Source organism: Tyto alba, unplaced genomic scaffold (genome assembly GCF_018691265.1).
Source record: "Tyto alba isolate M040663 unplaced genomic scaffold, T.alba_DEE_v4.0 Super-Scaffold_13, whole genome shotgun sequence".
In the NCBI taxonomy this organism is placed as follows: Eukaryota; Metazoa; Chordata; class Aves; order Strigiformes; family Tytonidae; genus Tyto; species Tyto alba.
This window is the reverse complement of record NW_024881275.1, coordinates 39,260,455-39,272,065: the sequence shown is the minus strand read 5'-3', so window position 1 is coordinate 39,272,065 and position 11,611 is coordinate 39,260,455. Positions and strand designations below refer to the sequence as shown.

At 46.7% G+C, this 11,611-nt stretch overlaps 1 protein-coding gene and 1 long non-coding RNA gene across 5 annotated transcripts in view; one reads left to right on the top strand and one right to left on the bottom strand.

Moving 5' to 3' along the window:
• Positions 1 to 2,541: 2,541 nt before the first annotated feature.
• LOC116961547 lies at positions 2,542 to 11,510 on the bottom strand. The gene is made up of 3 exons (XR_004407037.2): positions 11,294 to 11,510; positions 5,228 to 5,289; positions 2,542 to 4,633 (listed from the first exon to the last, which is right to left on the bottom strand). It is a non-coding gene; the product is annotated as an uncharacterized LOC116961547 (long non-coding RNA).
• Positions 7,759 to 11,611, top strand: part of LOC104365006 (hippocampus abundant transcript-like protein 1) — a 36,207-nt gene continuing 32,354 nt past the window's right edge. For 2 of the 4 annotated variants that reach the window (XM_032992909.2, XM_032992907.2), the window contains exon 1: positions 7,763 to 10,884. In XM_032992909.2, the coding sequence (XP_032848800.2) occupies positions 10,729 to 10,884 (156 nt within the window). In that variant the 5' untranslated portion in view covers positions 7,763 to 10,728. Of the gene's footprint in view, positions 10,885 to 11,611 lie in introns of all 4 variants that reach the window. The other 2 variants (XM_032992908.2, XM_032992906.2) reach the window with 2 other exon arrangements.

The following is an 11,611-nucleotide window of genomic DNA, read 5'->3' as shown; positions in this document are numbered from 1 at the left end:
GCCCTCACTCTGGCTGAGCGAGGTCACAAAGTTGGAGTGTTGAGTAAGGCCTTTGGTGCTGGTATTGTGCTTGGAGAGCTGTCCCTTGCAGATCTCTGTGTCCGACCCCAGAGCCATTGAAGGATTTTTCCCAGCCCTGATAGGTTTAGGCAACTGAGGCACCCAGGACATGCGTGCGCAGCAGCAGAGGTGAGCTGGGCAGGGACACCTCACCCTCAGCAGCTAGAAGGGTTTCATCCTGAGGGACCTGGGCATTTCTTCCACCCCTGCTTCGGCTAACCACTGACCGTGGCCTCTCTTCCTCTTCTTGCACAAAATTGGCTGCTGCAGCACTGGTGAGAGGGAACAGCTCTACATCCACAGCTCCCCAATCCCACCGCAGAGAGCGGTGAGCATGGCCACGGAGCTGGAGGACCACTGTCCCATCTGCCCGGACAGCTGGGAGGAGGCCAGCTACGTGATGCCATGCCTCCACCAGTTCTGCTACCCATGCATCCTGTGGTGGGCTGACAGCAAGCCCGAGTGCCCCCTCTGCATGAGGAGGATTACCTCCATCCTGCACTCGGTGCTGGCAGACGATGACTACATGGAGCATGCTGTCACACCATCCATGACATCATCAGTTGTCATCCGCCAGGCTGGAGCTGTGTCCAGTCACCGAGCTGCCCACAACCTCCATCACCCTGGAACACCCCAACCATGGGCTGAGGAAGGGGTGCCCAGGCCTCCTGTGGGTGGCTTCCAGTCTGAGGAATGGGCGAACCCTTTCCAGGACCACCTCTCCCTCCTTGAGACACTGCTGCCCTGGGTCCAACCATGGCTGAGGCAGATCTTTAGGAAAAAGCAGGTGAAGGCAGCCATGGTGGAGGACACCATCATGGCCATCCTGACCAACCACGGGATGGATGAAGAGCTGCTGGTCTGAACGCTGGGGGTCTCCCTCCAAAACCACACAGTGACATTCATGCAACAGCTCATCCATGTTGCTGTGTGACCGTGCAGCCGGGAGGCCCGTTGTCTCCTGAGCCACCAGGATGGTCTCCTGGCCTTGGCCTCGCCCCCTCTGGCAGCCCTGGAAGATCCAGTGTGGAGCTGCTCCCCAGCACCTCATTGGCTGCTGTTGGTGGGGGCCCCAGCAGTCACCCCTCTGCTCCTGCTGCCATCCCCATGGAGCAAGAAGAGCCCCAGGAAGAGCCAGGGGAGGCAGTGCCCAGGCCCTCCACTTCCAGCTCGGGCAGCGAACGCTACCCTGAGGGGCCATGGTGACCCCAAAGAGGAGAACAAGCAGCTCTGAGGCCTCTCCAGCCAACAAGAGGCCAGCACCACATCAGTGACCCTGAAGGGTGATGGCTAAGGCAGCAGAATGCTCCCAGTGCCCCATCTGCCTGGGAGACAGTGAGGATGTGGCCTACGTGGCTGTCTGACCCGACCGATCCTACTTTACCAGCATTGAGGACTGGGCCAGAAGGAGAGCTAGGTGTCTGCTCTGCAGACAATATTTTGACCTGCTTCTGCACTCAGTGCAAGAGCACGATGACTACAAGAAGTACGTTATCCCCTAGTCCAACTGCCTCCGGAGGGACATGGTCAGAGAGAGGGTCCAGAGCAGCATGACAACTTGCACAGGTCGGCCACTGATGACAACCCTCCCACCGGCAGAAAGGGGCCTGTGGGAGCCACGGAGTGCAGCATCAGAGCACAGCACTGGGGCCCTCCTCCCAGAAAGCTCCAGCACCCAGCGCTTCTGGGGAGCAAACCCCGCTGAGAACAGTGGAGCACCCGCCTGGCCCTGCAGCTGCAGCCTCCAAGCACATCAGCAGAACAGTGCGGTGAGCTCAGCTTTTTGCCTGCTGTTGCATCCAATAAACATTAAGATGCTTTCCAGGGGCTGTTTTTTTCCCCAAAGAGTTACCCACTGTAGGGAATGCTTTCCAATACTGTCTCAGCAGTGCAGGAAAGCCAGAGGAGACTTTATTGGGGTGTATGATGAGTTTTTTTAATGTACGTTTAAGATCTTTGATTAACTTGTTGCTTTGCTACAACCAGAGCAGCAGCATTTGTTGGTTTGCTGCAAGAGAGGCTCTCCCAGCCTCTCACTTCCAAGCGCCAGCGCAGGGCTGTCCAAGCCCTTTGAGCAGCCGCCAGGCTGCAGGTCCCAATGACCTGTGCATCTCCCACCTGGCATGGATGCAGGCCATGCTGACAGGCCCATCCCTGATGGGTCCTCCTTGAAGAGGGTCCCAATACGGAGAGTGGCCCGAGTAACGACATTCACACCGATGTGGCTACATGTCATCTCCCTTTATTGCCTGAATCGCTTGGTTATATACTTTGCAAAGCAAGCACCCGCTGTTCACGCGCCCCATACCCCTTGATTGTTGGTCATAAGCAACTTATCATGCACCCAAAGGGAAACTGTGATAGGCAAGCATCTTGCGGTTTGCTGCATACTTGTGCTTAGCTTAGCCAAGATACATAGCTGAGAAAATTCCTCATTAACAGATACAGTTCCTCACAACACAGCCCTTCAAGGTCATTTTCATAACACAGGTGTTGTTAGCAGTCTGATCTCAGGCCTGGATTGTCCAAACCTTGCAACAAAATATCGTGGCCATTCTCTGTCAGAAATTCTACTACACCTCCTGCTGGTGCCTCTGCACCCAGACTCTCTGGTCGCTCCCCAGTCACACCAGTCTTAGACTTTCCCTCTCACTCCTCTACAACAGCAGCCTGACTCCTCCAGTCAAGACACCTCGTGGCTGTACCTGGCAGGCAGGCAGGGCTTACTCTGCTCTTCTGGGGACGCACTGGCTGGGTAGCAATACCCATCCCAGAGAAATGAGGCCCTCTTGCCGATGCACACGCCTTGGCTTGATCTCTATCAGGGCAGCAAAGTTCTGGCCTCCAAGCCTCCCAGGTTTCCAGGGACAGCCCAGAAGCAGGCTGCCATGAAAGCACAGCAAAGTTTGGCCACTGGTGGAAGCACTGGAGGAAGTGATGTATGAATGAAGAAGCATTAACCAGATGGTTTCTCAAGAAAACATTAACTAGATAACTCCCTCGCGAATGAATGAGAGAAAAACAGGATGAGCGCACCATTGTCCTTGAGATAAGGAAGGAACTACTGAGCCACCAAGATAAAGGAGCTGCAAGTTAGCAACAAACCACATCCCACAAGGCCTGAAGGATGAGATGTGCGTTAACTACAGAACTGAGTCTGCGCGAAAGCAAGGGTCAACTAGCAAACACAGTGAAGAAGACTACGAGCCTTCATCAGAAGACCCCTGTCCACGACCACCAAGATACATTGCGCAGGTGCGATGGGGAGGGACTTGGGGCGGGGGATATGTTAATGATTTCTCGGAATTAATTGTAATATTTCCTCCCTATTCCTGGAATTATAATGCATATGTATTAAGACTGATGAATATGTAACTTTGGCATCATAAAAGGGGGCCGCTTTTGGCTCCAGGGCACGCACGCTGTGGAGGAGTGATCCCCCATGTGTCCAGTGCTGAATAAACATACCTACTGTATAACCTCACTGGTTGTAAAGTCGACTTTCCACACGGCAGAAGGAGTGTTTAGGAGCAGTGCCTGAAGAGCCTGTGTTGAAGGGGAAGCCCGGGCAGCTTCTTTCCAAAAAGGTGCCACTGGCAACCCCACAGTCAATAGTTTTGGCCAGTCACACCCACACCAGAAGTCACAAACACATGTGGAGTCACCACATAGCTCTCAGCAAAAATGTTTCCGTTGATCTAAAAAAGAATGGATCTGAAAACTCCAAACCTCCTTGCTGATGCTGCCTTGAGCAAGAGGTTGCACGGGGGACTTCCTGGCATGCTTTCCAACCTGGATTTTCCTACAGGCCCACCTTTTTTCACCTCTTGTTCCATGCCACTTACTTCTGTGCTGGGCAGGGACAGGAGGGCATGAGGGCAGGGGCTGCCCATGGTGATGGAGGATGGCTGCTTTCTACTGCAGCTGGACATCCGGACAGGGAAGCCAGCAGGCCACAGCACCCTCCTGTCCTTTCCCTCCTCTGCAAGTAAGCTGCACATGTTCCAACAGTCTACAGGACAGGTAAGGCAGCACCAACCCCTACCGCACGGTGGCCTTTGAGGGAGCTGGAAGCTACCTAAAGCCATGGGCAAAGGGAGTTTTGTGCCCTTTTTCACAGGGTACCCTGGGGCTGAGCTGCTGGCACTAGCCCTAGTGAGGTACTGCCCATGCCAGAGTGGGTAGAATGCTGGTGGTGGCCCCAGCACTGGTGTCTTGTGGCCATCAGGGAGGCATGTAATGGACAGCTTTGGTATGAGGCTGGGAGAGCCCTGGGCAGGGAGGCAAGGGGCATCAGAGGGTGGCTGCTTCAGTTGGTGCTTCTCCTGTCTTTGACAGCTGCAGCCCCTAGACAGAGACATGAGCAGACCTTGGCATGCTTCTGTCCTCTTCTTCCTCTTCCACTCGGCCAAGAAGCCTTGCAACTTTCTACAAGAATATTGACCTAACCATAATAAAACACCTTATCTTGTGCCTCTTACACCTTATCTGGTATCCTGTGGTAGACAGTGTCATGGCAGCTGGAAGGTTCCCAGGTCTGTGGATACAAGCAGCTCTGCAGCATCCACATTTTCTGTGAAATTTATCAGAATGAAAACAATTTATAAATAACAAATTTTCTGACTCAGTAACCTATTTTCCTGAATTCTCCTGAAGGCTAGTAAAGCTATGCTGCTGCAACCAATAAAGTAAAATAGCATGTGGCTATGCGATTCTTCATTCAGAAAGGACACAAACTACTATGCAAACAGTTTATACATTTAAGACTATTAGAGGCATGTACATATACATTATTTCACTCTGTAAGTGCTCCTGAGTCATGGTAAGAGCTGGTAAATTTTTGGAAACATAACCAGATTTTGATCAAATGATGATACTAAAATCCTTAATTGTGCAATAACTGTACTAATGCATGATCTAAAAAATAACTACGAAAGATCAAAATCCCAACATATTACACTATATGAGGGCCAAGTATTTTTTAATTAATGCTCAGCTTCAATCACAGAGAGCCAGTAAAAATGGCAGGTATAAGTAAAACCTGAACTTATTCATGGGTCAAGCAAATGTATCAACACAAAAGTCTCATCAAAGCTAAATTATAGTGTAATGTGGACATGCAATTGAAAGACATTGGGCAAGCAACAGGTAAATTAACATAACATACCTTGGGATTGGCTGATCTACAATGATCTCCTCTGTAACTCAGCTTCCACTTGTTAATGCCTCCTTTGAACAATGGGGGAAAAAAAAACCATATTAAGAAGTTCAACAAGCATGTTTGGAAATGTATTAATAAACTCAATTATTTCACTTAAAGAATTTGGAAGAAAACAAATTGCTGTTGTATATATATTATACTTGTTGTCATTGTTTCATACAGTAAATGACAGTAGTTCTGACAGCTTCCCACTTAGAAATTTCTTTTGTTGAAAAAAAGAATTTTAAATATTGAGAATCAGTGAGCCGAAAGTGAAGTTAAAAACACTTGTGTTATTTTTCTTTTTTTCTTCATCTCATATTCTACTCACCTGTTGTACCTGTAGATTTTACTTGTAGTCTAATGATTATCTGTAGGTTCAATGTATTGTCAGAAATCCAATCTCAAAATCTGAACTAAAGTAAAATTTATACTATGGCTAGGGGAGATATTAAATCACTTTTGAAAACAAAGTTTTGATAAGTTTTAGGTAATTTTTTAAAAGCTGCTTATTGATTTCCCAGTACCTCTTACTGGAAGTCAGAACATTTGATATTATCACTTGACTACTTTTAATTCCCCTGTGACCCCATCCTTGTGCATAACTCTTTTTTTTTTTTTTTTTTTTTCCCCTCCAGAGATTTTAGAAGCTAAATTCTGCTTGTTATACTTTATATTAAAAATCATAGATTTATGTGATTTAGTGCTAATCAAATTCAATTAACTTCATTAGAATGGGAATGACGGTTGACATTTCCATCTTCATTCTTATAGTGTAAAATGCAGAGGCATTACTATAATTATTAATTAAATTGATGGAGAAATGAAAGTGTGCTAAGCATAACAACAAATATGGTACCAGAATATTAATATGTTTCAAATAATTACAAACGAGGCAATGTCGAAAAAGAATTTTGCCTATTGATCTCAATTTGGTCTCACTGTATTTGTGTGTATGTGTTCTTCCTTTCAGTTCTTACTACATCCGATTAATTATAATTTGAGAAACCTCTTTTAAAACTGAGCAGTAACAAGGATCTAAGAAGATACTTATTACTTACATTCAATGTAATTCTTTAGTATTTGCTTCCAGGAGAATTTGAACCCAGTTATAGGGCACCTCTGAGCTAACCAGTCTTCCTCCATAAAAATTAATAAACAAAGAAAATCTCTGTTCCAAATGGTTCATAGACTGTGGCACCAAAGATGTTACTAATTCTAAATCAAGATGATTTACGCCAGAGTTTTCTTCTGTAACAGCTATAAGGTAGCATATAAAATGGTACTGCAGTAATACTAGGGACAAAGAAGAAAAAAACAAACAAAAATGTAAGATTTACAGCCACTGAAATCTGTGAACAGCTTGTGCTGAACATAAGAATGGTCAAAAAAATTCACTGATGAGCTGAAGACCTAAAGAGAATATATTCTAACTGCATAAAATTATGTAGGTAACTTAAACAAAATACAAAGCAAACAAATGCTTGTCTTCAAAACATATTAGAAAACACTCTTCCTTTGAAACTATAACCCCATCTAGTGGGACTCCTTTTTAATAGCTCGTAAGATTTGATCTCTTCCTTCCTCTGACTTGGAGTACTTTTTGTTACTAAAGATCAGCAAACAAAAGCCGGAGATTCACAGGTTTTGCCTACACCAGGTTTCTGCCTAAAGCATACTATCTTTGCTACCATTCTGATTAGTAACGAAGGATTGATGCATGCAGGGAACCATCCACTGTATAATCTGGATAAAGTCTGAAAAAGCTTAGAGTAACACTGTGGGAAAAAAGATAAGTATCCAATTTTATGAGATGTAAGAGGTTATAGGTAGAAAAGTACAACGTAGAAATAATGTTGGTCAATTGTCCTCGGAGAAGCCTGACTGCATGGATTTCCTTCAAAGTTGTCTGTGGTCAAAGGAAATCAATAAATTACAAGTGGGCCCAAGAGCATAAAAGAAAGTAATCTTACTATGGTGAATGTTGGGGACTAGGCTATAATGAATTTGAGCAAAGCAGTAATGAATTCCGGTAGTGTACACAACTAAATGGCAGCATGAGCACATTCCACTGGTTCTATTCCTCTTGCCTTTAATAAAACAAAGAAATTGAAGAGGAAAGATGGCTCATGAGTTCTAAACTCTTCTCACCAGGAGCTGTGATGTATGGAGTAAGGAGGAGGTGGAGGGTGTTTCTCGTCCATCATACCTATAGATCACATTATTGTAACACATAGCTCAGACGGAAGGCAGAAAATATGGCAAATGTCTGCCCTGCAGAATCAGCTAGCCCACCACTCGCACACACTATTGCTTCATTTATAGGAGCCTTCAAGCCATTTTTACTGACAGCTCACTGAGTAAGAGGATCTTCATCAGCACCCTGCCAAGACAGAGCACTTGCACAAACTGCAGGGATCGCTTCCTCAAGCTCTGCCTAGCTGGGCCCAACCAAGGACATCACCTTCTGTGTTCAAATGATTCTGTAATCTTAGGTATTTCTTTGATCAGTAACAATGTTATCAGTGGTGACAAAAATTATCATTAATTTTCTAGAGTATGCACCAAATAACACACATGTGGCAGTTATACTTCTGTCAGACCAGATGCTGGATACATGCGAAGTTGGTCAGACAGCACTATTGTGGTTTCTGTTTCAAAGACTCTGAGTCTGTAAGATTGCCAAAACTTCAGCCTTAAAATAAAAGAGCAGATATGCAGAGCTGCACCAAACTTCCACCTGTCCTGGCTGTGAGACATTAGTGTATGCTTACAGAAAGGGTGGAAAATATGAGCAACAGCAGAGGATCTTCCAACCAACTCACCCAGCTTCGTAAAGCTTGGGGACTTTGTATTGCTTAATAGCCCTCAATGGAATTTTTATTTCACAGATTTGCGTAATTGCCTATTAAACCACTTGTACTTTTGAACCAAAATATCCTGTGGAAATGAGTTCCATGATTTAATGACAATTTGCCTGGGAAAACACTCGCTTCTGTTTGTTTTAAACTTGTTAGTTGATTATGCCATTTAGAGACTCCTCTTCCTGAATTATAAGAGAATATCAAGGAATGAGAACATAATTTCTCCCTACCAGTCAGGACTTTATAACTGCTGTTGTCTTGTTCCCTTTCCTCAGCTATCTCTCATACACTGAAGTCATTCCATGAGTCTGCTCATCCTGGTCTCCATGTTCTACTTTTTTTGTTTGGTTTGGTTTTGTTTTGTTGTTTTTTTTTTTTTTTTTTTTTTGTTTTGTTAATTACTTTATTTTTGACAGAGGGATAAGAACAGCATAGATCCTTCAGGGATTCACAATGTGTTGACACAGTATTTTCAACTTTTTTCTTGCGTAGATATTTTGTAATATTTTCAGAATTTCTGTTTTCTTTTTTAACCATTTCTGAGCCTTCAGAAGAGTTTCCAGTATCTTTCCTCAGTAGAAACAGCTAATTCAGAGATCTATAAACACAATGATTAATTAGAACTATTTTTCCCCTTGATGACCTATCTTTATGCATCAACACTTTCAGCTGACGTTTTAGCATTTGCTCGATTTTGTTATATTCTTTTACAAATATTTATTGTTTTGATCATGCTGAATAGCATTCTGTAATAAGCTTTATATCTTCATTATTAATCCCCACTCCAGATAGCTTAAACATATTACTTAGGAATATTTGAAAAACTATAGAGCACAGAATTGAAAGGAACTGTACTAGCAACATCTATTTGTAAACTGAGTATTTATTCCTTCTTTTTGTTTCCAGTTATTTGGTTAACAAGCTCTTAATAAACACTATATACCTAGCTCAGCAAGTGAACAAAACCCTTCCAACTTCAAATTCTGTATGGGACAAGGACATAATGACATAAAATTACCAGTAGCTATCTATTGAGCCTGAATCATCAGCCATAAAAGCTGACAGAAGACTTTCTATTGATTTGTGTAAGAATTGGATTAAATACCTAAGTGGTATATGTAAACATTTTAATGCTGATCTTTTCAAAATACAACAATGATTTATTTCAAGCAGTACTTTTTACATGAACCTGATGTCGTAGCCAGAAACCTGTCTACTGACAAAAGCTAATACATTAGGCTTATAAACTCATACCTTTCTAACTGAAGAAGCACTGTGAAGCCTGTTAATTAAAGAAACCTCCCAAACACCTAAAATGCTAAGGGATGAAGTGTCTTGGTTTTCAAGTCAACAGAGAAATGGTCAAGTCTTCAAAGGAGCAAAATTATTACTGTACTTCATAGTGGTGACTACTTTTGAAGAAATTAAAGGTTTTGTAGGAGCTTCTAGGCTACCAGAATGAAAAAAGTGGAAAGCAAGCATGAAATTCTGCACACAATTACCTTGGGCTGGCTAGGAAAAGCAATTTTAAATAATATGTAATACTAATCCCCATATAATAAGAAAAATAATCTTGCATATCTATTTAGTTCGCAGTATCCAACATTTCTCTTAAAATGCAGATTTCTACTTTAAACAAAACAGAGCTTCAGAAAAAGTTCATGTAGAGAAATGCTTTCAAGTTAACAGGCACTACTTTTCTAAAAGAGAATGCTTGTTAAATTGCTGTGCAATGTACCATAGAAGTTTCACAATGTGCCACATTTAGCAAATACGTAGCTTGTTATACACTGACAAAATAGATACACAGCATATAGAAAACGGCATTTTAGGTTAAACAGTTATTATTCTAGCAAAGCTCTCATCTTGTGAACAGCCTGGTACTGAGCACAAAGCACCTGAGATATCAGGGAAAACAATGGCTCGACCCCAGTAACGTATCAAACACAGAGGGCAGTGTCTGCAGGATGAAAGCCTCGCGGCGCTGGCCACCTGCAGGCGTCCTGAGCTCTCTGGTGAGCAGCTTATTCTGGATGGGCGAGTGGCCTGCTGTATTGATTCTTCACGGTCTGTTAGTAGCCCATCACCTTTACTGCACTACAGTACCTCAGACGGCTCGGTTTGCGCCCGTGCAGCGAACTGGGAGTAGTCAGCTCTGCTTACGATAACCGGCTGGCCTCGCAGTGCTTCAGTGAGGGCAAAGCGAGCTTGCAGGTCCACCTGCCGGCTGAGGGCCGGGGGGCCCGGCACGGCAGAGCGGAGCCGCACAAGCCGCGAGTCTGGTAGAGATTCACAGTCTCAGAGGGAAGCTGGGAGCCGTCCTCGGCCGCGCTCCCGCGGGGCCGCGGCCTCTCAGCCGTTAACGGCCCAGCCGCGGGTGCCTCCGCGCAAAGCCACCGGAGAGGCTGGCACGCGGCCTCCCGGCGCCTCGCAGCAGCTCCGCGGGGCCGAGCGGTGACGTGTGCCCGGCGGCGGCGGCTGAGCCCCGCCTCGCCCAGGCGGCGCGGCGGGGGAGGCGGCTGCGGGCGTGGGGCGCTACCCCAAGCCCGGTCCGCAGCCGCTGCTCCTCCGGCCCGGCCTCGCCGGCAGGATGGTGGGAGCGAGATGAGCCCCGAATCGAAGCCGCCACCAGCCCCGGCCCGCGGGGGGGAAGAGGAGGAAGAAGAGGAGAAGGCGGTGGCGGCGCCGTCGCCGTGGAGGGGGGGCGGCTGCATCATGCTGGTGAAGAGGGTCGGCCTGAAGGCGGGCGGCGGCGGCGCGGTGAGTGGGGAGCTGCGCTTGGCTCGGCGGCGAGTGGTGGCGCGCGGGCCCCGCCGGCGCAGGGGGCACCGCCGCCGTGGGGGCCGGGCCGGGCCGGGCCGGGCCGGGCCGGAGGATTCCGTGGCGCCCGGCGCCCGCTCCGCCCCGTCTCTCATCCCTGGAGCTTTCTGGAAGTTGGGGTGCGGCGGGGTGCCGGTCCCCCTCGGGCTGGGAGCTGGCGGCACCTGGGGCCGGCTCGGCTCTGGCCGTCCCGGCTCTGCCCGTCCCGCCGGCCGCGCGGCCCCGTCTCTGCCTCCGGGGCATTCCTTACTCGTTCATCCCGGGCAGAGGCGACGCCTGCAAGCAGGTGGTTGTAAATAAGTTTTTGTTTCAAAATATATAAATTCGAAGTGCCCGGACGCAAACTTACTTTTCATTTGGAGTTCTAGGAGGTGCTTCTTGGTGAACCGGAACCGTAGAGTTGCAATGCTGTTTTAATAGCTCATCGCTCTTTCGTTTATTCTCGCTACGTTAAGCATTAAGACGTCTTTGTGGGAAGGAAAGGAGTGGTCCGTGCGCTCACTTGAAAGGATCGCTAGGAAAGGTGTGTTTGTAACTGCAGCTGTGGTGCATAATTACTTCCCAGCAGAAACGTCTTTTGAGTGGCTTAAGCCTTTCCGGTTGCACGTGCGTGCTCACCAGGTGCCTTAAAAACAGATCTGAGATGACACGTCCTGAGCTAGCTGCA